Source organism: Jaculus jaculus, chromosome 1 (assembly GCF_020740685.1).
Source record: "Jaculus jaculus isolate mJacJac1 chromosome 1, mJacJac1.mat.Y.cur, whole genome shotgun sequence".
NCBI lineage: Eukaryota > Metazoa > Chordata > Mammalia > Rodentia > Dipodidae > Jaculus > Jaculus jaculus.
Genome location: NC_059102.1, coordinates 35563743 through 35590289, shown reverse-complemented (window position 1 = coordinate 35590289; position 26547 = coordinate 35563743). Strand labels below are relative to the sequence as shown.

The 26547-nt window shown below is 40.2% G+C and overlaps 1 protein-coding gene and 1 non-coding gene across 7 annotated transcripts; both read right to left on the bottom strand.

The window, feature by feature from the left end:
* Nucleotides 1–689: 689 nt before the first annotated feature.
* Cwf19l1 (CWF19 like cell cycle control factor 1) lies at nt 690–25775 on the bottom strand. Of its 6 annotated transcripts, none has more exons than XM_004669872.3 (14): nt 25680–25775; nt 21529–21613; nt 20290–20368; nt 18351–18452; nt 16130–16344; nt 13643–13761; nt 10401–10485; nt 9731–9871; nt 8283–8397; nt 7494–7573; nt 5455–5664; nt 4637–4756; nt 3924–4021; nt 690–1230 (listed from the first exon to the last, which is right to left on the bottom strand). In XM_004669872.3, exons 1-14 carry the CDS (start codon nt 25700–25702, stop codon nt 1086–1088), a joined length of 1617 nt encoding a protein of 538 aa, XP_004669929.1. In that variant the 5' UTR covers nt 25703–25775; the 3' UTR covers nt 690–1085. The 6 variants fall into 6 exon arrangements, with proteins under 6 accessions (XP_004669929.1, XP_044997864.1, XP_044997867.1 ...); XM_045141929.1 differs by having other exon boundaries at nt 20290–20352; nt 25680–25739; XM_045141932.1 differs by lacking the exon at nt 25680–25775 and adding an exon at nt 25473–25585.
* On the bottom strand, nt 4944–5088 carry LOC123457922. Its single transcript, XR_006635273.1, has one exon. It is a non-coding gene; the product is annotated as a small nucleolar RNA SNORA12 (small nucleolar RNA).
* Nucleotides 25776–26547: the final 772 nt, after the last annotated feature.

Below are 26547 nucleotides of genomic sequence, written 5' to 3'. Positions count from 1 at the left end.
ATGGGGTCTGTCAAGCTGCGTGCTTGGGTGATGTCCTGGCTGAGAGGACATCCCTGTGCTTTTATGGACTTGAAAAAAGAAAATCCCATGTTCCCTTTAAATCACATTCGAAACCATTTACTTTTGCATTCTCTAAACTGTATTGTCTCCAGTGGGTACTGACAAAGACCATCATGATTTAAACAGTGCAGAATCTAAAGAATCCTGTTGATACATGAACTCAAAGTTCTTTGATTTCCTAGTCACCTGTCTCAAAATCTTCCCTGTAATTCCAAACAACTCAAGGATGTGATTGTCAGAGCAAAAATGTTCGTCTGGATTTTGTGAGCTTTAGTATGAGTAATTTTGTAATTACAGGTTGGCCAGCACAGTGATTCTTGCTGTGGGAATGGGTTCTTTGCTGCAGAGCTGCAAAGGCAAGCTTGACAATGCTGTTGGTGCAACATGACTCCAGTTCCTGGCTTTAAAAAAAAAAAAAAAAAAACATGTGAAAGACTGAATGTGGTCTTCTGTGAAAATGGAATGATGCTCTGAGAGAGTAAAAAGGCTATAGCTCCTTTCTCTACCCTGGGTTACTCAGGGAGAAACTACATTCTGATTCTGGGATAAAGCTCTGATTTTTCCTGCTCAACAGTTTCAGTGGCCATAAGCAACATGACACAAGATGAATTGTCAACCACAGAAAAGCATTTGAATTTTGAATAGTTTAAGATGTATTTAGCTTTGTTTTGGGAGAGTCTCACATTGTAACCCAGACTGGCCTTAAACTCAAGGCAATGCTTCTCCATCATCAGCCTTTCAAGCTCTGAGATGTACAGGCATGAGAACACATCTGGCTCACTGTTTAAGTTTGTGAAGATATAAGCAAACACAAGCTGTTCTTAGAAATGCTTTTAACATACAATTTTCACTTCAGAATGACTTCTCAAAAAAAAAAAATCAATCGTAGACCTCCTGCTGCAGGCAGGTTCCACAGAAAGCATGGAAGAGAGGCAGGGAGGCAGCCCCCATTGGGACTATAACATTTAAAAAACAGGCTATAGCAATTTCCTGTGCACTGTGCAGTTCATAAATGTCCTCTTTGTTTAGTCATCCAGAGTAAAGTCAAAGGGCTCAAAGTCTTTCCGGAAGCGGCGAGCCAGGGTCTCCTCCTCTTCCTTGCTGATCTGACACTGCCGCCAGTCAGACTTGTTGGGAATATTGAGAATGGCTTCACTGGCCAGTACCTCTCTGTAGAAAGAATATTTTTGAAAAAGTCAGAATGGGGAATATTAACTCCAAACCCCCTCTTTCCTTTGTTCCTCTCTAATCAGACAGCTCTTTTCAACATCACCTAAAGAGAGTATGGAGATTTCTGACTTTTCTTATACTATGCTCCTGCCATGAGTGACATCTCTGGCTTTCTATCAATGTCATACTCATATTAAGTGACCAGTGTTAAGTTCTGCCTCTTTCCTAAATCTTCCCACCCCATTTACTTCTGGAACACATTATCAGTACTTAGTGAAGAAACACAGCATACTAGACTGAAGGCAGGCCTTGCTGTCAGAGAAGTCAGAGGCTGGATTCCATTCCTAATTCTACCACTTTCTGACTATAACTTGAACAAATTACTTCATCTCTAAACCTTCATTTCCTCTTATGAAATGCAATTAAGAACATTTATACAGGGTTTTGTAAAGTACAGAGGTAACACAATCAAACCACTTCCCTTGGAGTGACTGTATCCTGCTTTAAACCAGTCTGTCATGTCAACCAGACCATTGAATTTGCTGAGGGCATGTGCAGTCATGTGTCACACCCATTCTGACTTAAAACTCCCCTCCTGTCTTTCCTGCTGGAGGAACTCACACCTATACAGGCATCCAACAGAAGTTCAATGTGAAGAAAATAACTTATTTTGGCTTTCAGAACTTGTGTATAGAGACAAACATACACAGCTACTTTTGATTTCTATTGATTTATATTTCTATTTTTACTTATTTTGATATGTGAGAAATAATTCTCTTTGGTTCATTTCTAACTTTGAAGGCACAATAAATAGAGTTGGAAATAAACCTCATGAGCCTCTAAAAGTCAATGGACATAAGCTTTTAATTCACTGGGCAAACCCTGAGCCTACTTCTTCACATATAAAATGAAGATAGAGTTATTTACTTATTATGCTGGAAAAAAAATTACTTTTAAAATATTTTGTTATAAAATGCATCAACTTTAAATTAGCATTTTAAAAAACATTCAATGTTGAAAATATGAATTATCATGATCACAGAACCATACTGTGGATTTTACATACCTATGTGTATTGATAACCACATACTTATGTCCTCACCGTGGATATCTATATCTGTTGCTAAGGCAACAATAAAAAGATCAAGTTGTATATTTGAAATATATAATATACAACAGACTTGTTTTCATTTATCAATTGTCCTTTTGAAAATTTAAATAGCAACATTTGCTGGACTTCTCCAATGGGGCAATCTCTTGGAGACTTTTCAAGTTAGTCCAGGAGAGGTTCAAGGCTCAAAGCCAGTTCTAACCATGGGGCACACGACACAGACAAAAACAATAGCAAAACAGAAACCAGAATCAGAGAACCACTTTGTACATTTTCAACTTCCTTCCACTTTTTATCTTCTTGTCACTACCTCCTGTCTTCAATCTTTGACTAACTTATGGTCTTACAGTAATGTTCTACCTGATAGAAGGAACACAAGTGAAGCCTCATGCAGGTTTCTATACCACTACACAATAATGAAATGAAGACCTGCAGTTCTGGGGTCTACCAGACCTAGGTTAGAACCTATAAATGTGTGCCATGGACATGCTCCTTAACCAATCTTAAGGATGCTATCCAATATAGTAGCCACTAGCCACATATGACTATTTACATTTTAATTCTAATTAAATAAAATTAAAAGTGCAGTCTCCTTATCCCATTTTCAAGTGTCCAACAACCACAGGTAGCTAGTGATCTCCATACTGGACAGTACTGATTTATAGAGCACTTTTATCTTTGTGGAAAGTTCTGTTGGGATCTGCCCTAGAGCCTCATTTTCTACACTGGCAAACTGGGATAACATTATGTGTCTGAGTGTGAAGGTTAAATGAGGCAATGTATGTGCAGTTCTCCATGTAGTATCTGACCAGCATATGCTCAATAGCAGCATTCTACTTCCTTTGGCTGGACTATACTTTTCCCAATCTTTCCCCTCTAAGCCTAACTCGTAAGTTCAGCTTTAACCATTCCATGAAGTCTTTAGGTATGTCCAACCTTTTGACACTGCACCTACAAACTTCATGTTTGAGCTGTGAAATCAAGGTGACACCCGCCCCCCCCCCCCAAAAAAAATTGCAAAACAAACATGTTTTAAGTAAATTCACAATGTTATGCTGGTTAGCCTAGGTGATAAACAGCTGCATGTGGTTGGACATGCCTGGTGGTTCTGCCTTCTCTGAGTTTCTAAAGTACACTGCTCTTCAAAACTGCCACTGTCTTTTTAAAATTCCACATCATATGGCTATCTCATGTATGTAAATATCTGATTTTCCCTAAGACTATAAGCTCCTTGGGGCAGAGCTATTTCCTACTTGGCTTTTTAAAATTTTTTATTTGAGAGCGACAGAGAGAGAGAGAGAAAGAGAGAGAGAGGGAGAGAAAGAGAGAGAATGGGTGTGCCAGGGCCTGCAGCCACTGCAAACGAACTCCAGACACGTGTGCCCCCTTGTGCATCTGGCTAACGTGGGTCCTGGGGAATCGAGCCTTGAACCAGGGTCCTTAGGCTTCACAGGCAAACGCTTAACCACTAAGCCATCTCTCCAGCTCCTACTTGGTTTTTTACTGACTATCTATGCAGCCCACCATTTTGTTTATAGGAGGTCTAGTGAAAATACACTGGATAGAAGGAAAACATACAAACCTTCCAAATTGCAAAGGAAAATTCTTTTTAATTCTGTGGAAAAGCTTCTCTCCTGTGTCAAATTCAACATAAAAATATGCTGCTCCTGGTTGAGCAATCTAAAATAGAGAGTTGTGTTAGGACATTGAACATCGTGGCTCATTTTGTGTAGCTTTGATTAGATGATGTGGGGGAAGCCATGGGTGGGAGTAGTTTAAAAAGCCAATGTCGGGCTGGAGAGATGGCTTAGCGGTTAAGCGCTTGCCTGTGAAGCCTAAGGACCCCGGTTTGAGGCTCGGTTCCCCAGGTCCCACGTTAGCCAGATGCATAAGGGGACGCACGCGTCTGGAGTTCGTTTGCAGAGGCTGGAAGCCCTGGCGCACCCACTCTCTCTCTCTCCCTCTATCTGTCTTTCTCTCTGTGTCTGTCGCTCTCAAATAAATTAAAAAAAATTTTTTTTAAATTAAAAAAAAAAAAGCCAATATCCTCCCAGTGCTGCCTAACCTTCTATGTTCCTACCTCTGACTGTGTCGACTGCACTATTTTTCCCAGCAAAGCACTAAGACTTTGTCGTGATGCCATCATCATCTCTAGTCTAATCAGCACCCTATATTCTAGTTCTAAACTGTCTGTTTATCTAATAATTTTGGAATAGAATGATAGCACCCCAGGCTCAACATGTCAGAATCAACGTCTTTGCTCCTACCCCAACATCACCATCCCCTTCTGTTTACCTGCTTGATGTCAGAGTGCTCTGGGATTTCCAATAACTCTATCTGCTGCTCTTGTGCCTGGGTAATGAAGGCATCTTTAATGTCATCTGTAGCACAGCAGCTGAGTGGCACAGGAATGACCTGGGTGGGGTTGGGGGAAATTGGATGATATTTTTCATACTGGTCCAAGAGTGGTTGTGTTTGCATGGTCTCTTTGGAGTGGTGAATCCATCATAGGAGTGGGAATACCCCTCAGCATAGCCTCTCCTCAGACCAGGCAGCCACCATCAGCCTGTCTATAGGACTTAAACTTATGAGATAGCCTGTCACATATAGGAGCAGATCTTAGATGCACAAAAAGCTCAAGAGACCTCTCAGTCTTTGAACCTTTGCCAGCTCCGACATAATGTATGTGGCAGATTCAAGCCCATTTCAAAACTTAACAAATGTGCCAGAAAGAAGCCACCACAACAAATAAATTGCTTATACATAATCAATGAATTTCTGAGCTCCATGTAGATTAGAAGACCATTTCCTATCTCTAAGCTTTCACATACAAAATATCTCCACTCCTTATCCATCAAGGCCTATGTTTTCATCTTCTTAAAATTTTATCAACTCATCATCCTTTTATTCATATACACCATGCACTTTCCTATGAGCTCTCAGGGATCAGTGCCAGATACTTTCAGCCTTTTAAATGAACATTACTAAAAGTATACTGATTAAATACCTTATCAAATTAAATAAAATATTTAAGTTAATCGTTACCTAAGCATTTATTTCTCAATCTCAAGGTCACACAGTGCCTTCCAAATTCTGGGGCAGAGAACACCTACCTGAAGCTGGAGGTGATGACTCTTATAATTTCTCTCAAAGAGAACACAGCGTTTCCCTTTACTTTTAAAGAAGCATTTCAGAGTATCCTTGTACTTTTCAACTTCCTCCACTACCTCTGCTGAAAGCTCCACAACTGACTGGTAGTGTCCAATAGGCAGGATAAGGACATGGTCATCAGATAAGCCCCCTTTGGCCAGGGCAAGGTAGCACTGTTGAAGAATCACAGTCAAGACAAGTATGAGTCTCAAGAAAGGAAAACCTATACACACACAGTGAGCTCATATACAAACACACAGTGAGCCTGGGGGAGTAGGAAAAAGGCCAAGTGGCCCCCAACTTTATTTCTTGTGTGTGTGTGTGCATGTGCACGCATGTGTCACAGAGGGTGTGTGGTGATCAGAAAACCACCCTGGGTGTCTATCCCCGCATTCCATCTTGCTTGAGACAAAGTCTCTCATGGTTCACAACAGCTTTTACCAAACCTGCTGGCCTGTAAGCTTCTGGGACCTTCTTCTGTCTCTGCTTCCCATGTTGCCATAGGTATGCAAATTTTATATAACAGCTTTATTTCTTCTTTTGAAAAACATTTTACTTACTTATTAGAGTGTGCAAGAGAGAGGTAGAGAGAAAGAAAGAGATAATGGGTGTGCCAGGACCTCTAGCCACTGTAAACTCCAGATGCATGCACTATCGTGCATCTGGTCTCACATGGATACTAAGGAATCAAACCTAGGTCATTAGGCTTTGCAGATAAGTGCCTTAACCACTGAGCCATTTCGCCAGGCCCTTACTTCTTTAAAAAAAATTTTTTCAAGGTAGGATCTTGCTCTAGCCCAGGCTGACCTGACATTTACTATGTAATCTTAGTCTGGCCTTAAACTCACAGCAATCTTCCTACCTCTGCTTCCTGAGTGCTGGAATTAAAGGCATGTGCCATCACACTCAGCTAAAAAGATATTTTTATTTACTTATTAGAGGAGGGAGAGAGAGAGAAGTAGACAGAAAGAATGAGTATGGGCATGCTAGAGCCTCCTACCACTGCAAACAAACTCAGGCTTTGCGAGCAAGTGCCTTTAACTGCTGAGCCATCTTTCCAGTCTAGAAGGTTTATTTCTAATAGTCATAAAGTGGTAACAAACTACTCATCAAGTGATGTGTAGATAAAATGTACTAAACCCTTTATAAGAAATAGTCTTTGGCAATAAAAAGGAATGACAGGGCTGGAGAGATGGCTTAGTTGGCTAAGGCACTTGCCTGTGAAGCCTAAGGACTCCTGTTCGAATCCTCCAGATCCCACATAGCCAGATGCAACAGTGATGCAAGTATGCAATGTCACACATACCCACAATGGGGGTGCATGCATCTGGAGTTCATTTATAGCAGCTGAAAAGCCCTGACTTGCCCACTCTCTCTCTTTCTCTCCTTACCTTTCTCACTCTCAAAAAATAAAAAAAATTTAAAAATTTTAAAGAAGGAATGACATACTCATACATGAAATATAACATGGATGTACCTTGAAAAATATAATGCTATCAGGGCTGGAGGGATGGCTTAGTGGTTAAGGCATTTGCCTGCAAAGCCAAAGGACCCAGGTTCAATTCCTCAGGACCCACATTAGCCAGATGCACAAGGGGGCACATGTATCTCGAGTTTGTTTGCACTGGCTGGAGGCCCTGGCACACCCATTTTCCCCCACCCTTTCTGCCAAATAAATAAATACAAATAAAATATTTTAAATATACATAATGCTATCAAAGTAGCAAGATACAAAAGATCATGTATTAACTAATTCAGATTATATGAAATGTCTAAAGCCAACAGGCTATGGTGGAAACTGATATTAACTGTAAATGAAAAAAATGTGATTGTAGTGATGGAAAAATGTTCTAACTCTATTATGCAATGGTTGTATTATTCAGTAAGCATTATAAAAATCAATAAACTCTATATTTAAATATTTATATTTAAATTTAAACCTGCTATTATACCTCAATAAAGTTTAAGAAAAAAAACAACAAATAGGTGTTTCTTAACTCACATGTGTGCCAACATTGACCACCAAATGCTTTTCAACTTCAGGGCTGGCAAGGCAAAACCAGCAGGGTCCTGGAGGCTGAGCTTCATATGAAAGACAGCTAAGTGTTAAAATGGTCAAGCATAAGAGCACATAATCACCCTACAGGATACATCCGTGTCTGATCTTTACACCCTGATAAGATGGCACACAGTACTGCTACGATGGGTTGGACTGGTTCTCCTCACTACGGTACCTCTCAACCTCCTGCCACTGTACCACTTTCAGTGAAATAAACCCTTATTAAAAGAACTCTGAGTTGGTCATCGGTTCCCAGGTAGGTGATCCACAAACAAAACATCACATTTTGACTAAAGTAGCATGCAACTGGCAATAGGATGCAATGGGAGAACACTGAACCGGGGTGTCAGGCAGCACAATCCTAGTTCCAGGTATACCATTGGCTAGTCACATGACCTTCCTATATGAGACTCATCTTTGAAATAACAGGGTGGAAATAGAGGATCTTAGTGAAACAGTCTGAAAAGTCTTTCCTCTCAGTTTGATTATTTCATATTAATGACCCTACATCAGTTCTGTACAATCTAGTTTATACTTCACAAAGACAAAGGAAAGGATCTTGTTCTAGTCTTTATAGGTAAGAGTTTCAAACAGCCCCAAAGTAAGGCCATTTTCACTTTTGCTCCTAATGATTCCATACAATTGTCCTTTGCCAGAAGATGCTGTCTCAGCAATGCTACCTTCCAATCAACTGTTGCTCACAGCAGAGTCCTGTGGAGCCAGGATACTTACGAGGTTTGCGAGGTTGCTTAGCATGAGGAGAAGCTTTGCTTTCTCTGCCCATGGATGAACGCTTCCTCCCCTGCTTTTCATTTAAATCAAAGAAGAATTGACAAGCTGATTCTTCCTGGAATGGCCAAAGGGAAAGAAGTATTATTACTCAACTAGTCATTAGACAAGCAGCCAACATTCACACAGAAGGAAATAACCTTGGCACATTACATCTGTGTTTCCTCTTAGCCCTTCCTTACTTGGGAAGAAAAACATCTTCCCAACCCTGATGCCTGGACTCAGCTATACATCTTTTAAATATATATATATATATTTTATTTACTTATTTGAGAAAGACAGACAGACAGAGAGAGAATGGGCCCACCAGGACCTCCAGCCACTGCAAATAAACTCCAGATGTATGCTCCACTTTGTGCTTCTGGCTTATGTGGGTACTGGGAATCAAACCTGGGTCCTTAGGCGTTGCAGGCAAGTGCCTTAACCCCCAAGCCATCTCTCCATCCCTCAGTTATACATCTTAGCATATTTAACCAAGGTATTACAAACTCATCTCTTTGGGTAGTTTGGGCTGAAGAGATGTCTTAACGGTTAGGGAGCTTGCCTGCAAAGCCTAACAGCCCAGGTTCAGTTCCTCAGTACCCACATAGGGCCAGATGCTCAAAGTGGTGCATGCAACTAGAGTTCATCTGCGACAGCTGGAGGCCTTAGTATGCCTATTCTCTGTCTCTCTTCTATTTGTCTCTGCTTGCAAATAAATAAAAATATTTTTTAAAAAAGAAAAGTTAAAATACAAGATGTAGAGCAACTCTCATTGCACATGCCCACTAGGTGGCACAAATGCCTAAAGTTTCATTACAGTAGCTGAGGCCCTAGTGTGCCAATTCTCTATCTCTCTTCTTTCTCTCTCTCTAAAATAAGAAAACAAAAGAGAAGATAGAAAAGAACTTTGGAATACAGTAAAGTCTGAGAAAGTAGATAGATCATGAGTTCTAGTATGCAAACTTGATATTCCTGATTTAATAGAGGAAAAATAATTTTCTGAAAAGTCTGCTACTAAGCCTTCTTCAGTGTGAATCTTATTTCTCTATTGGAAATCACTGTAAAATTATAAATTACACTGCCTGCCATCAGTGGATCCTTACCAGAAAAATATAAGAACAGATCATCAACTTTAGACAAGGAAAAACACCATACAAATCTGTAACCTTAAATCATATGAATCAAATTTAGGCAAAGGAAGACTCAGTTGTTAATTCCAAAATATAATAATAATAATAATAAAATCTGATCTTGGTGTAAAGCTATGAATACTTTCTAAATATTACCAATATCTGCCAAGGGAGAATGGTAGGAAGAACTTGCTTCATGTACTATATTACAAACAAGAGAGGTGTATCTATAATAAGCAAGTCTGCCCTGAAAAATACCACTGCACCATCAGAACATACCTCAGGGGCAGGAATTTCTTTTCCTAGGGATGCTTCCTTGCCAGACTTTCTGTAAGGGTTTTCCGTGACATCTGGAGGCTGCTTCACCAGTTCGGCTGCATCCATTAATTTCATGGGAACAATACTGAATGCATAAAGATACTTTGGAGGAAAGAATGTAACATTAGGAACAGTACTGACTCTCCCAATGTAATCAACCTATTTTATTATGAAGTCTTCACAGAACATATTTGAAGTTTCACTAAATAGAGTTGTGAGAAGAAATAAGCAATCAGATCATCCATCAGAGGGCAACTCACAAGTGTCTAAAGAAATAGCCGGGTATGGTGGTGCACGCCTTTAATCCCTGCACTCGGGAGGCAGAGGTAGGAGAACCACCGAGAGTTCAAGGACACCCTGAGACTACATAGTGAATTCCAGGTCAGCCTGGACCAGAATGAGAACCTACCTCGAAAAAAAAAAAAAAAAAAGGAGCACCACTTGGCACTTCATTTACCCAAGCCTTTCTCCAAGGCCTCCTACAAAGCACCCAAAGCAACCTGACCTTCCATGACCTTAGCTCCACAATTGAGTTGTTGGGAAGAAAGGAAGATCTGAGTACTAAACTAGGCAAGAGAAACATTTATCAAACAGATAATATTAACCTACTACCAAATACTCAAATTGTTACCTTTTTTTTTTCTGGATTTCCAACATTTGCCAGAGCTATGAACCGAGTGGCATGCTGTGCATTTTCTTGTAGAACGACATGGTTTCTAGGACATATTTGAGCAATAACACATCACCACCATTTGCTTTTATTATTATGAATCTTTCATATCAACATATGAAGTAATTGGTTTCATTACAGCATTTTCATACATGAATCATTGTATTTTGTTTTTATTGAGCCCTCTCCTTCATTGCCCTCCCCCACATCACCTGCTTCCCACTGGCCCTTTCTCCTTCCAAACAGTAACCCCTTCTGCTCTCATGTATCCCTAGTCAGAATGGCTGTTATCAAGAAAACAAACAACAAGTATTACAAGGATGTGGAAAAAGATGAACCCCTTATATATTACTGATGAGAATGTGAACTTAGATAGTCATTATAGAAACCAACACGGAGGTTTCTCAAAAACTTAAAAATACAACTACCGGGCTGGAGAGATGGCTTAGTGGTTAAGCACTTGCCTGTGAAGCCTAAGGACCCCGGTTCGAGGCTTGGTTCCCCAGGTCCCACGTTAGCCAGATGCACAAGGGGGTGCATGTGTCTGGAGTTCGTTTGCAGAGGCTGGAAGCCCTGGCGCGCCCATCCTCTCTCTCTCCCTCTATCTGTCTTTCTCCCTGTGTCTGTCACTCTCAAATAAATAAATAAAAATTGAACAAAAAATATAAAAAAAAAAATACAACTACCATATGACCCAGCTATAGCATTCCTGAGTACATATTCAAAGCCAACATATCAGATATATTTGCACATTATGTTTATTGCTACACAATTCACATTATCTGGGATGCCAATCAACAAGTGAATGGATAAAGAAAATGTGGCGCAGGGGGACACAGAGATGGGATGGCTTAGCAGTTAAGGCATTTGCCTGCAAAGCCTAATGGCTGAAGTTTGATTTCCCAGTACCCATGTAAAGCCAGATGCACAACATGGTACATGTAGCTGGAGTTTGTTGCCCTAGTATGCCTAATTATTCTCCTTTATTCTCTGTCCCTCCCTCCCTCTTTCAATCTCTCTTTTTCTCCTTGCAAATAAGTGAGTAAAATATTTTTTAAAAAGAAAAAGAAAATGTGGTACATACACAACAGAATTTTATGAAGCCATGAAACAAATGAGATCATGACATTTGCAGGAGAATAGATATCATTGGAAAACATTATGTTAAAAAAAATAAAGAAGATTCAGAAAGACAAATACTGCATGTTTTTTTCCTCAGATGCAGAAACTATATTTAAAATTATGTGTGGATGCATGTATGTATGTGTGCACATGTCATGAAACTGGACAGAATCATGACAGAAATAGAAAGAACCTAAGTGAGTGGAGGGTACAAAGAGGGTACAAACAGAGCTAGGCCTTCAATCCCAGCACTCGGGAGGCAGAGGTAGGAGGATCAGTGTGAGTTTGAGGCCACCCTGAGACTACACAGTTAATTCTTTTTTATTTATTTTTTTAATTAAAAATTTTTATTAACATTTTCCATGATTATAAAATATATCCCATGGTAACTCCCTCCCTCACAGTTAATTCTAAGTCAGCCTGGACTAGAGTGAGACCCTACCTCTAAAAACAAACAAACAAAACAAAAACAAAAAATAAATGAAAGAAAGAGGGTAACAGAATACTATTTAACTTTTTTTTTTTTTTTTGAGCAAAGTCTGGCATCAAACTTGCCATGTATTCAAAGATGCTCTTGAACTCCTGCCTACTTTACTTTTGATTTGCCATTATGAAATATGTAAATTCTAAAGGGCCATGAAAAGAACTCCAGAAGTCCTGAGTTTACCCACAGGTCACATGATCTCAGAGAAGATGGCTACCTACCTAATAGGGTAACAATTCCTACCTTATAAGGCTATTGTTTCAAAGTCATCAGATCATGTCTTTGAAAAGCACCAGAACTCCAACTTTTGCTTTTAGAAGAGTTTTAAGATATCAACCTGTTCATTATTGAAGCTAGATGATAAGAACATGAGGGTTAATTTCACTATTCTCTCTTCTTTTGTGCAATTAAAAAGTAGAAATAGTAAAAAGAAAAAAGAAACATATTCTACATAGGTAGAAAAATATGCTTCAAATGGTAATATGTAGTGGTTTTTTTTCTAGGAAAAAATATTTTTAAAAAATCTATTTATGGGCTGGAGAGATTGCTTAGTGGTTAAGGTACTGCCCTGCAAAGCTTAAGGACCCAGGTTCAATTTGCCAGTACCCATGTAAGCCAGATGCACAAGGTGGCATATGCATCTGGAATTCATTTGCAGTGGTCCTGGAGGTCCTGGTGCACCCATTTTCTCTCTCTACCTGCCCCCTAAAATAATTAAATAAGATAAAAGTTGGAAAAAATCGATTTATATGTTACAGAAAAAAGAATAAAACCGTATATGCCAAAAGTTAAAATTACTCTACACTAATCAAAAATTATCCCTAAAAGAAAGCAAGTTAGGCTGGAGAGATAACTTAGTACTTAAGGCGCTTGCCTGTGAAGGCTGAGGTCCCATGTTCAACTCTCCAGGTCCCATGTAAGCCAGACACACAAGGTGACACAAGCACACAAGGTCACACGCATCTGGAGTTCAATTACAGTGGCTGGAGGCCCTGGCGGGGCCAATTCTTGCTCTCTCTCATGCTCTTGCTCCCTCACATTAAAAAAAAAAAAAAAAAAAAAGGTGCCAATCTGTTGGGCTTGCTTCAAAAAAAGCAAAACAGGAAAGAACTAAGATAAGGTAGACCATACTGCCTTGAACTTACTGCAATTTTCCTGCCTCAGCTTCATGAGTGCTAAGAATACAGGTGTGACCAACCACATACAACTGGATAGAAGTTCATGATTCCTAAATTTAATATATTTCCAAAGTGATTATCCTTACCACTGAGCTTTCAAGACTATATAGAGTATGTACTGTTTTGACCTGATGAAAATAGGATCTATTGTGCTGCAAAGAGCTGTTACGATTATTCAGCATTGTCTCATCAGACCCTTACATTTTTAAAATGCCATATGATCCAAATAGACTCTTCTATTTCAAGTTAGGAAACAAACTCAGAGAATATGAATGACTTGAAAGTCACTTCATTCAGTGCTTGAGTTACCAAAAGAAACTAAGATGTTACATGGCCAAAAGTAGACAACATAATATAGGTATATACAGAAGATCAAGGCAAAGTTTTCAAAAATCCAAAAAGAATGAAATGTTACTCACCGATATGGAAGCCTTTCATAATACGACTTTTCCAGTGCAGCAAAGTGATACCTTGGTTTCAAGCCTGTGGCAAGACTGGATATCAGAGCTGAGCCACATTTTTTGGTATCTACTTCTCCCTAGTAAACAGGAACCTAGTCATCCACACAGACCCAAGAATAATCAAGAAATACAAAGCAACAAGAAGCACTTTGCAATATCTTTCAGATTTGTACATAGATACAAATGTGTGCAAATGAATTGTACTGTGATTTTATATTTATGACATTCAGAGAAAAATCAAACTTATAAAGGTTCTAGACTATTATGACTGCAGAAACAGAATAATTATTTTAAAAGCTAAAGGCTAACAATGTAAGGTAACTTCACCATACCAACACTGAAAACATAAGATTACCTTTTTAGCAAAATTAAGTCTTTCTCTGAAACCCACAACTATGCCTTTAAAATGTGCTTTATAGTATACCAGCATGCTTGAGAGTACAAATAGTCATGCCCAATACAGAAAATTTAACTTAAAAGCAGCCTTCAATCCAGGTGTGGTGGCGCCAGCCTTTAAAATCCCAGCACTCAAGAGGCAGAGACAAGAGGAGCTTGTGAGTTTGAGGCCAGCCTGACACTACATAATGAACTATTCCTGGGCTAGAGCAAGACCCTACCTCAAAAAAGACAAAAAAAAAAAGCCTTTACTGTCCCTAACATTCATAAAATATTCAAGGATCTCATCACAATATGTCTAATCTTTACTTTTGTGTCAGTCAAGAAGGAAATACTGGTGTGTAGAAAGGCACAAGTACACCTTTGTTTATCAGCTTGCAAGTGAAATAGTTACCAACTTAGGCTTGTTCTCAGAACACTTCTAGGTTCTGTTAACAGCCAACAACCAGCTGGTGTCTAATCCATAACATGATTTATTCAAAGAGAAGGTTTTAGCTGGAAACAAATTAGCAAAGTTTATTTCCCAATAAGTATTTTGGGGAGTTCCTTGTGTCTTATGCTTTCTTCCTTCAGGTTTATGCTAAGGGGCAGGGAACTGGCCTTGAATTAAGTTTTTGTATTATCATAAGGACTGATAAGCTATTTCCTTTTCTCCTCTATAAATAACTTCTATGGTTAGTTACAAACTTTTAGCTTTGGGGGGGGTACCAAACCAAAGGGGCTTCATTTTCTCAATCTTGTTTACAGAGCATCCTATGTGTCTTCCTCCTTTCTATCTCCATATCTCCATTTTAATAGCCCTTCCCTAGGTTTGATGTATCTTTGTGTCAAAACAGTAAGTTGGCAGGAAGAGAAATTTGTCCTCTTTCCTTTCAACACCCTTGCTGACAATGCCTGCTATTTTGTTGGCTCTTTTATGTCACAGACACTTGGTGCTGGATGTTGACAAGGAATGGTCTGACAGAGGGCCCACTTGTGGGTCACTACAATGATGATTCTGAATCCATTTGTGGGTCTTTCCCCAAATGCATCCTCCTTACACCTCCCTTCACTAAAGCTTAGCTGATGCTTCCTATCCCCAAACAACTCTTCCTTCGGCCATGTATACTAATGCAGCATTTCATATTCCATGATCGCTATCACTCAACAGTACTTGTAAAATATTAAAACCAAATACAATGAGCTCCAATGCCTCCCAATATCACAGTGTCCTTAACACAAGCACAAGGTTTTCAGCTCCCTGGTCCCATCTACACATCTTTAGATTATTAAACTCAATTGCACAATGACTCAAAAAAAATTGATAACCAAAAGCAATGCTCTGGAATAAAAAGTGGAAATAGAACAGTAGAGATGCCAGTAACTATAAACCTTTTCAATGAAAATTAGTGAACCCTCAAAACACAAGGAAGAAACCTGAGAGAAAATACTTGAAGCAAAGTATAATTCAAAGAACCATCTGTTTATAATTAAGATTTCAGCAGTCTCATCTGTAAATCCTATTTGCAATTTCTACTTTCGTCTGTAATGACAAAACTTTAAAAAATCCTGAAACTTTTCACCAAACATTTATAGTGAAAGGTGCTAAGAGCTAAAATATTCAAAACAGAGAAAATATCTGGCTAGATAGATGGTTTAGTGGTTAAATGTGCTTTTTGCTCAAGCATGAGGGCCTGACTGCCAGAGCTCTGATCTTCAGATCCCACAGAACAGCTGGGCATAGTTATGTACATCTGTAACCTCAGGTCCCACTGGGAAGCAGATCCCATAAGCTCCAGAATCAGTAAAGTGATTCAGGCTCAAAACAAAGACTGGGCAGGGGAGCTATGGATCAGGATAACCAAAGAGGTTCCAAACTCTGGCTACCATAGGTGAGACAGCCCCCTCCCAATACCCCACAGATGAGTGTATGAGGTGGGCATCATACACAGCCCCTCCCCATACAAGCACAAGCAAAAATTTTAAAAATGACAGACAGAAAATTTAAAAGTCCAAGTTAAACCAATGTAATTTGCTTTTAGAAATCCCAACTGAATAAGCACTACTCACAGAAGAATTCCCAAAGTTTCCCACATACTTGGGCCATGGGGATGTGAGCAAGATATCAATGCCCTTAAACTGGGATGTGGAACACAGCATTGTTTTCAAGGAAGACACATCCTTGGGACTAAAACTGTAACCTGGGACTGGTTCATTTAAGGACTCTGTCCCACTGAGGTATACAATCTGTAGCCCCGAGCTTCCAGTGAAGATACCTTTACGACCTGGTTTCAAAGAAAAATGGACAAGTTTTAGTCAAAACAGCAGAACAAAATACCATTAGTATGGCATTTAATCTCTTTTTCCATGCCACAACTCTTTTGTATCTCTGCCATTCCACATACCTAAAGGAGTGTAAACTAATTGGCCCCACTCTGGCAGCTAGGTGTCTGGCTCTAAGACTCCTGTTCAATAAGCATAGACAGCCCTTATAAGGAGGATGCTGGTGCCCATGGGCCAGTCTACTTATACCAGATGCCTAACAAATATTAACAAGAGAAGTTGTGAAGCACTGATCAAAAAGGTGACTTTCTGCCTTTTTGAAAAAATTTTTAATGGTGGTGGTGTTTTTGAGGTAGGGTCTCACTCTAGGCCAGGATAACCAGGAACTCAATATATAGCCCTAGGCTGGCCTCAAACTCATGGTGATCCTCCTACCTCGGCCCTAAAAATGCTGGGATTAAAGGCATGTGCTAGCACACCTAGCATTTTCTGCTTTTAAAGACTATGTAGACTAAAAGAAATCTAGACCCCGGGAAACTAGGCAATGAGAAGAACAAATAATTGCAGTTCAAAGGAAGCTTTAGGCCTACAAAAGATGTACTTGAAAAGCATTCAGAAAAAGTAACTGCTAGTGAAAATTAGAGATTCCACTATCATCTACAGCTACTCCCTACTTGAACCTTGGTTCCATCTCTTTCTGCTGCCTCCCAGACTTTGTTCCATCAATGTTTACCTCTCTTTTCAGTTACTGAGTCTCTACTTGATTGGCTTTTTTCTATTTCTCTTTAAAACAGGATACAGACACACTTTGTCATCTCCATTCAAATGAGCATACATTAACTAAGACACTTCAACCTTTCACTTTCAAATTTCTGAAGAGTAGTCTGTGCTATAACTCTTGTCTGTTTCTTACTTGTTTTGAGACATGTTCTCATGTAACACAGGCTGGCCGTGAACTCACTATATAGCTGAAACTGGTCTTCAACTCCTGATCTTCCTGCCTTCCCTACCCCTAGAATTAGCATTACAAGTATGTATTATATACCTGGCTACTTTAGCTCTTAGTTCCTTAGCTCACTGCAATCTAGGTCCTTTATCCCACTGCTCTCTTAAAGGTCACTGAGAACAACCATGGAGTTGAACTACTAAATGATATCACATGATAGAAGCAAGAGGGGATTGCTTATATGAAGACCAGATATAAAGACTAAAGGCTAAGGTAGACTACAGAGCAGAGGGTGAAGGGAGGCATCTATAACAAAAGAAATATGGAAGCATTCTATGAAAGGAGACAAGAAAGAGGAAATGTGAAAGAACCACTTTAAAAAAATAACGTGAATGATCCAAGAGACAATAACTGACAGCAGATGGGGGGCAGGAAACAAAAGCAAAACTTGACAGTGCTGTATAAACTAGCTGATACTGAAGAGCCACTAACAGCAATACAGAAGTGTGAACAGCTTTAACCTGGAGTGAACATAAAACTGGAAAAAGGATAAAAGCTATAAAAACCCTAGGATACATGCTAAATATGAGTCACTAAAACCTCACTGTTATCAAAAAGATTGGTTTGAAAGCTAGAGCTAAGCTAGTTAGAAGCCCAACCAACAACTGAGCTACATATACCCAACAAAGTCTATGGTCTTACCAGATAGATGGAATTTCCTTTATTTGACTATAGTTTATACCTTAAGTACTCCATACACTGTGGTCAAGGAATTTATCCCTCTAGTTGGCTGAAATGTACTGATAGGGGAACACAGGAAGACTTAAGGGGAAGAAGGGGGAACAAAAAGAGAAAAGTACTATTGACCTAAGGGAATAGACAAAGACAAAGAAAATAATCCCTTACCCCTTCCCCACCAAAAGAAAACAACAACAACAACAACAACAAAAAAAACTCCTTATTCTCTCAGGCATAATCCAGAATCCACTCAAAACTCTCTTGGAAGATTAATTCCTGAAAACCCTTCATTATATACATTATAAACAACAAATGTCAACTTACCAAGATAAGTAATGTTTTCAGCTAATTCACACCCATCAGCTTCTTGGAAGTATTTTACTGTTTCCTGATTGTTGGCACCAAGCACATATGTCTGAATAGGAGCTTGTGAGGGAAACAGACATGACAACATATAGTTACCAGATCTGCTCTGGAATTTGAGAAATGCTTCTTATAAGGAATACTACTCAGAAAAATAAAGAGCATGTGCATTCCCCTCATAGCAATTCTAACTGTAAAATATGCTAAGCACTGAGGCTACTCTCACAACCCTGTGCCTTAACTATTAAATGATGCAACTAAGCCAATGAAGTGACATCTTTTCTTTTATTTTTAAAAATTTTTTGTTTTTGTTTTATCTTTATTTATTTGAGAGTGAGAGCAAGAGAGAGGGGGAGAGAAAGAGAGGAAGAGAGAGAGAATGGGAGCTCCAGGGCTTCCAGCCACTGCAAACGAACTCCAGACACATGCACCCCCTTGTGCATCTGGCTAATGTGGGTCCTGGAGAATCGAGCCTCGAACCGGGGTCCTCAGGCTTGACAGGAACCGCTAAGCCATCTCTTCAGTCCTGAAGTGACATCTTAAAGTAGTTGGACAATGTATATGTAATTAGGAAAACATGAGCCAAACAGTAAGGGTGCTTAAAAAAACACTAAAACTGTGCTGGGGAAATGGCTTAGCGGTTAAGGCATATGCCTGTGAAGCCTAAGGACTTCGCTTAGATTCCCCAGGACCCACATAAGCCAGATGCACAAGGGGGCACATGTGTTTGGTTTGTTTGCTGTGTGCCCTGGTGTGCTCATTATCCCTTATTCTGTATCTGCCTCTATCTCTCAAATATATAAATAAAATATATTTTAAAATATTTAAAAAGAACACTAAAATTGGAAACAGGGAAGGATATACTTGTTTTACCTATTTAGTACCTAAACTAGTTCTTTTTCTAGAGTGAAACTGAACTGAATTCAAAATGTGAACATGTGAATTATTCATATGCATTCTTTCTAGCTCAATGCAGATCTCAAAAGGAAAATTCTTGGTTATTTTTTGGTTTTGTTGTTAGGCAGGACCCACCCATGCAGCCCAGGCTAGCCTTGAATCTGCTATTCTCCTGCCTCAGCCTCCCATGTGCTGGCATTACAAGCATCACCAAGAGGAAGAGGGACATTCTTAAACAATTATATGTGAAAAAGACCCAGCAAGAAATTAACCTTTGAAATTTTGTTAAAAACTATACATTAAAAAAATAATTTGGAGCCAGGTGTGGTGGTGCACGCCTTTAATCCCAGCACTTGGGAGGCAGAGGTAGGAGGATCACCATGAGTTCAAGGCCAACCTGAGACTACATTGTGAATCTCAGGTTAGCCTGGGCTAGAGTGAGACCCTACCTCGAAAAACCACAAAAAAAATAAGGACCTCAGTTCCATTCCCCAGGACCCACATAAGCCAGATACACAAGGTGGCACATGTGTCTGGAGTTTGTTTGCGGAGGCTGGAGGCCCTGGTGTGTCCAATCTCTCTCTCAAACAAATAAAAATTTTAAAAATTTTAAAAATAATTATAATTTTCAGGGCTGGAGAGATGGCTTAGCAGTTAAGGCGCTTGCCTGCAAAATCCAAGGACCCAGGTTTGATTCCCCAGGACCTTCATGCATCTGGAGTTCATTTGCAGAGGCTGGATGCCCTGGTGTGCCCCTTCTCTCTCCCCACCTGCCACTTTCTCTAATAAGTAAATAAATAAAAATAAAAATAATTCTCAGGTGAGCATGGTGGTGCCCACCTTTAATCCTAGCATTCAGGAGACAGATGTAGGTGGATCACCATGAGTTTGAGGCCACCTTGAGATTGTATAATGAATTCCAGATCAACCTAGACTAGAGAGTGAGAACATACCTTGAAAAACCAAATAACAACAATAATAATAATTATTATTATTTTCATACCTTTCTTGATGCCAGTCTTATACTCCTCCCATTCAGCATCTGGGGTGGAGCCAAAGAAATTTCCTACACACAACAGCAGCTAAAATGAGTTTTTTAAACAGACATATGAGATTTTCAAAAACCAAATATTACATTATTAGTTGTAACATTCAGCTAATTAATGGTCTCAAATCAGGTTTTTATTCCTCATGAATTTGTAGAATTTCAATGCGCAATTCTTTAGGAATAAATGATTCTAGTAATTATTAAACTCTGGCTCACTGGATATCAAATTAATGTTGGGAGGGGAAAGGGAATGAGGGAAATGAACTATAAAAAGATGACAGAATCCAAGCACTTCTCAAATACTCCCACAGCTATCTCCACCACTTTTCTTTTTCCCAGGAGTATACATGATGGAGAAATATACCTTTAAAGACTCCCTCTGTGAAATATAAAACTTTAGCAATACAGGGCATAAAAAATATGTCCTGTCTAATAAAATTAGTCCCACACCTTCTGTAGCCTTGCAGTTTATAATCTAGATGGTAGCTCTACATACCATTTCTTTAGAGTTCTTTCTTTTGTTAAGTATTTGCATATCCGTCATCTGATTTAATTATACCACACCTTCATGAGATAGACCTGTACTTGCAAAACGAAGGAGTTGGAAGGAGGCTTTGATAACTTTTTAGCTTTTCTTCTTGTATTTTTTTTGTCTTTGTACAGGAATAAAGTAATGAGATTCAAATGCCAGCAGTATAAAGAGGTCTAAGTAAGTAGGTATAACTTCCCCTACCACTCCACAGCCACTAAGTCTTCATGCTCCCTAAAGAAACTCAATTTTACAAAACAGAGTCAATCAATTAAGTACAGAAGATAAATACCAAATATTTTCTCTCATAGGTGGATCCAAGCTTAGAATTATTAAGTATTGTGTTATAGTGAGAAGTGTATGGCAGGGAACTAGAAAGCAGCCCAGGAGAGGAAGAGAAAAGGAAAAAAATGAAGCTTCAAGGAAGAAGGGTAGGGAAGGTAGCAGATCTTAAGTGATATGAAAGTCAAAGGGGAATGCTAGAAGTGGGAGGGTGAAGAGGGTAGAGAGGCGGGGAGAAGGGACAGAGGAGGAAAGGAATTAACAAAAACTAAGCACACAAGTATGCTATGCGTGTCAACAAAGGGGAGGAAGTAGCAAAGGAACTCAACTTTATTTTACTATGTTTGACTACATAGCAACATGAATAAAAAGGATCATCTTACATCAAAGTCTCCACTTTTCTTCTGAATTGCTCGAATTCTGTTGAATAAAACATCAAACTTTCCTTCAACATCTCCACAAACCAAGCTGCAAATGAGAAATAAGCATGAACATTAATTGAGAAACACAAATGGGTTTGCTAGGTTTGGTATACATGCACTAAAGTACTGGCCTGGCTGCAGTTACCTGGCAAGGTTTGGTGCATGTAACCTATTACTGGCTACTAGGCAGTTTCAACCAAAGGTAACACAAACACCCCAACTCACCATACCTAAACTCTGGCTTTTTCTTTCCTCCAAAATCAAGCCAGCTTCTTTACATTCTCAAGTTGTTTTTTTTTTTTTTTTTAATTTGAGAGCGACAGACACAGAGAGAAAGACATAGAGGGAGAGAGAGAGAGAATGGGCGCGCCAGGGCTTCCAGCCTCTGCAAACGAACTCCAGACGCGTGCGCCTCCTTTGCATCTGGCTAACGTGGGACCTGGGGAACCGAGCCTCGAACCGGGATCCTTAGGCTTCACAGGCAAGCGCTTAACCGCTAAGCCATCTCTCCAGCCCACATTCTCAAGTTCTGTACATGGGTTTATTACCAACTTGATCACTAAAAGTCAGTTTCCCTTATGCAAGCTGGGCATGGTGTCTCACATCTTTAAACCCAGCCCTCAGGAGGCAGTTAGGAGGATCACTTTGAGTTCTAGTACAGCCTGGGGCTACAGGGTGAGTTCCTGTGCTAAAGTGAGAACCAACCTGAAAAAAAGTTTTTTTTTAATTCCCTTACATAGTCATCAAATACATCCAAGCCCCTTTTCCAAACAGTCTTCATACTAATTCTGTCCTTTGGTTTTCCAGGGTAGGGTCTTGCTCTAGCCAGCCTGACTTGGAATTCACTATGTAGTCTCAGACTGGCCTTCACAGTGATCCTCCTACCTAGGCCCTCCTGAGTGCTAGGATTAATGATGTGCACAACCATGCCTAGCTAATTCCGTTCTTCAAAAAAAAATTAATTAACAAACTTATTTATGAGAAAGAGGCAGACAGAAAGAATGAATGCACCAGGCCCTCTAGCCAATGCACATTAACTCCAGATACACATGCCCCCTTGGGCATCTGACTTTATGTGGGTACTAGCTAACTGAACCTGGGTCCTTAGGCTTTGCAGGCAAGCACCTTAACCACTGAACCATCTTGCAAGCCCTAATTCTGTCCTTTTTATTTCCACTATCTATACCTTAATTAGGGTTCCAGTCATTCACTTAATAAACACACACTGGACAATTACAGTATGGAAAGTATAACATGCCAAGTACAATAAGAGCATGTTAGAAGTACAGAAAGGAAGAAGACTCAGTTAAAGTCTCTAAGAGTTTACAGTCAGAGAAGGGATGATAGCACTTAGGTGGAATGTGTTTTCATGGAAAGGACTATGACAGGGGGTGTAAACCTTATAAAGCAGTTGGTAAAAAATGGTAAGAGCTGAGGTTGATAAAGTAGCCAAGTTGTGAAGAGTCTTGTTTTATTAATTTTTGAGCTTTAAAACTCTGATTTACAGTTTCTCACTTTGTATGCTCTTAATGTCTTTTTGTGTGTGTGCACATATACATGCACACACGTGTGAGAGCACCAGAAAACAATTTTGGGTGTCATTACTCAGGTACCTTTTTTTTAAGACTGGATCTCTCACTGGCTTAGAACTTGCCAAAAAGGATAGACTGGCTGGCCAGCAAGCCCCAGGCCTCTGCTTTCCCTGCCTCCCTAGCACTAGGATTACACTCATATAACACCTTGTCTGGCTTTAAAAGAATTTTTTTTTATTATTATTCATTAGGGGGAGAGAGAGAGAAAATGGGCATGCCAGGGCCTTTAGCCACTGCAAACAAACTCCAGGCACATGTGCCACCTTGTGCATCTGGCTTACGTGGGTTCTGGGGAATCAAACCTGGGTCCTCTGACTTTGCAGGCAAATGCCTTAACCACTAAGGCAGCTCTCCAGTCCCAGGTCTGGTTTTTTTTAAATGGGTTTTAGGGATCAAACACAGGTCCCTATGAATGGAAGGCAAGCATTTCATCAACTGAGCTATGTCCCCAGTGATCTGAATTTTTTTTAAACAAACAAACAAACAAAAAACCACCATAGTTCCTATTGTTTTGTCAGTATATCATTCTGGTGTACTTTTACTGTGTATATAAAAATTTCAAGCAGGGTAGTGACAAGATCTTATATGTTTTATAAAGACTGTTTTAGAAATGGTGAGATTGTCTGGAAAACCAAGTAACTCCAACCCAAAACATAAACAAGAAGAGCAAAGACAAATGCAGTTAAGAGAAGTAACTGAAATTTAAGAATTTGAAACCAAGTTGGGAGTAGTGAATAGGATGAGAAATGAGAAAGAAGTCGAGTGGAGAAAAATTACAAGGCTAAGCAACTGAGTCTCTTGATAAGGTACAGGCAGAATCAGAGATAAATATAACTCATCTGATTTTGGATAAAATTTTCCCTGATGCCTAATGTCTTTCTATCCATTCAACATGAAGCCACCAAGTGTATTTTTTTTTTGGTTGGGGGCGGGGAGGACTTGAGGCAGGGTCTCACTCTAGCCCAGGCTGATATGGAACTCACTCTGTAGCCCAGACTGGCCTTGAACTCATGGTAAAATTCCTAACTCAGCCTCCTGAGTGCTGGGATTAAAAGCATGCTCCATATCCATCACTTTAATGCTCCTTTCCCAAAAACATTAACGCTGTGGACACACACCTTTCCGCAGTTCTTAACCTCTTTGCAGTGTTTTCTTAACTGAAACTTCCCCAAACTGCCAATCTGATCACTATCTGCCTCTGTCATTCTCTAGCATAGTGATCTCTTACTCATCCTGCTCTAAGTTTTTCCCATCTATCATGGCCTGACAAATCTTTTTGCCACCTTCCTGATGGGCTCAGAAAGTCACTCCCTTCTCAAAATTTCAGAAACCCATATAGCATTTCAGAGCAGGCTGTCAGAACAATTAAACATTTTTATTTTCTGGGAACTTTTTAGAAATTCCCAGAATTTAGAATGGCTTCCAGTCCCTATTAGTTACCAGTTCCTAACAATCCCAAAGGGTCCTGCACTGCTACTGTAGTAGCTTCATTTAATTCAAATGGAACTAAAATTGTCCCAGAGGTGCACCATCAAGTGGCTGTATCACAAGGTACCTCAAAATATATTATCTGACATAAGCTGTCTCACTGAATAAAGACCAAAATCTATAACCCTGCACCTCACACCCAAACTATCAACAAGCCCTAATGATTACACCTGCTTACTAAGCTAGACTCCCTGAATTTTCCCTCTGCCATCACTCTGCCTGTTAAGATCCTGTCTTCTACTGCTCCCCCCTGCCCCCACACACACCTTGCAGGCAGAATCACTTTCCAGAATGAAAGCATGATAACGCCAAGGCGTTCTTAAACATTGCAATGAGTTCCTTTGGTAAAAGACAAAAATATTTACACAAGCTAAATCCTTTTCTCAGGGAAGCTTTCTTTGATTCCTCCCACTAAGCGAAATACCACTATTATACAACCTTCCAGAACCGTTAACATTTTCTTCTCTGTATTTTCCGCTTTCATATTACATGTTATCTGCATTCTTTGATTAACGGTCCCTCTAGGTTTATCAGTTCTTTTAAGGCAAAAACTCCATCTGTGTGCAATGCCGGGAGCCTTCCCTCACACACTAAAATTGTTCAAAAATATTTTTTGAATGAAGCCTGTCTTCAGCACGCGGCTCCTCCGCTTCACAAGTGTGCCAACATGAGGGTACTATGTAGCCTATCTGCCTCTGCCCATTAGCGCATTCAAGGTCTACAGGTATTTGTTTAATAAATAAATAGAATGGAGGGGGGGCGGGTAAAGAGGAGATGATGGCATCTTAGGCCAGGCCAATCTAAGATAAGATGGAGGAGGCTGACCCTGCGAGCTTCCATTTCTCTCCGTGTGTCCCCAGAGAAGCTACCTCCAGAGGGGGAAAACCGCCCGGAGGAGACGACAACCACGGCCTGCCGACTGGACCCAAGCCCCGACCCTCCGCCTGCTCCTTCTCCCTCCCGATCTGGAGAGACGCCCACCACCCCTCCTTCCCTCCCTCCCTCTCCTTCTTCCGATTCAAGGTCTCTCACAGGCGCAGCGGTTTCTGAGCCATCGCAGCGAAGAACCCGGGTGGAACCACCACTTAAAATTGGAAATCCCAATGCGCGCGCAAGGAAAAAAGTGCCACGACGCCGAAATAAGACGTCACACTCCCCAGCCAATGATGGTTCGGTTACTGACGGAGAGTGCCGAGGGACATAAGGCTTGGCGATCTCCCTTCAAGGAAGATTCCAAAGGAGGGACTGGGTTAGGGTAAAGACGAAGTAACCAAAAAGCATCCAATAATATTTTTCCCTTCAATTTTGGAGCAACTGAAAGTAAATGAGCTGTTTAGTAAATTCCTCGAACTATATTGAACCATATTAGTCTCGTGAGCAAGCCAAACCTCCTCCAGTTATGCTTTAATTTTTTTTTCACTTAGCGTGTGTGTGTGTGTGTGTGTGTGTGTGTGTGTGTGTGTGTGTGTGTTGCCAGGGCGGGGGTGGGGGCTGGGGCGGGGAGAGGCACCAGGATCTCCTGCAAACTAGCTCCAGATGTTCATCTAGCTCTACCTAGGAGCTGGGGAATCGAACCTGGGCCAAGAGGCTGCAAGCAAGCACCTTTAACCGCTGAGCCATCTTCCTAGTCCCTAAAAGCTTCCTTAAACGGGTCAAAAAGTTAAAAGAGGGGCTGGAGAGATGGTTCAGCAGTCAAGGCATTTGCCAGAAAAGACTAACAACCCCTGATTAGATTCCCTACTACCCACAAAAGCCAGATGCACAAAGTGGCACATGCATCTGGAGTTCCTTTGCACCAACTGGAGGTCCTGGTGCACCCATTCTGTCTCCCCTCCATCTCTCTCTCTGCTTACAAATAAATAAATAGCAATATATTTTAATGTTTTATTTAAGAGAGAGA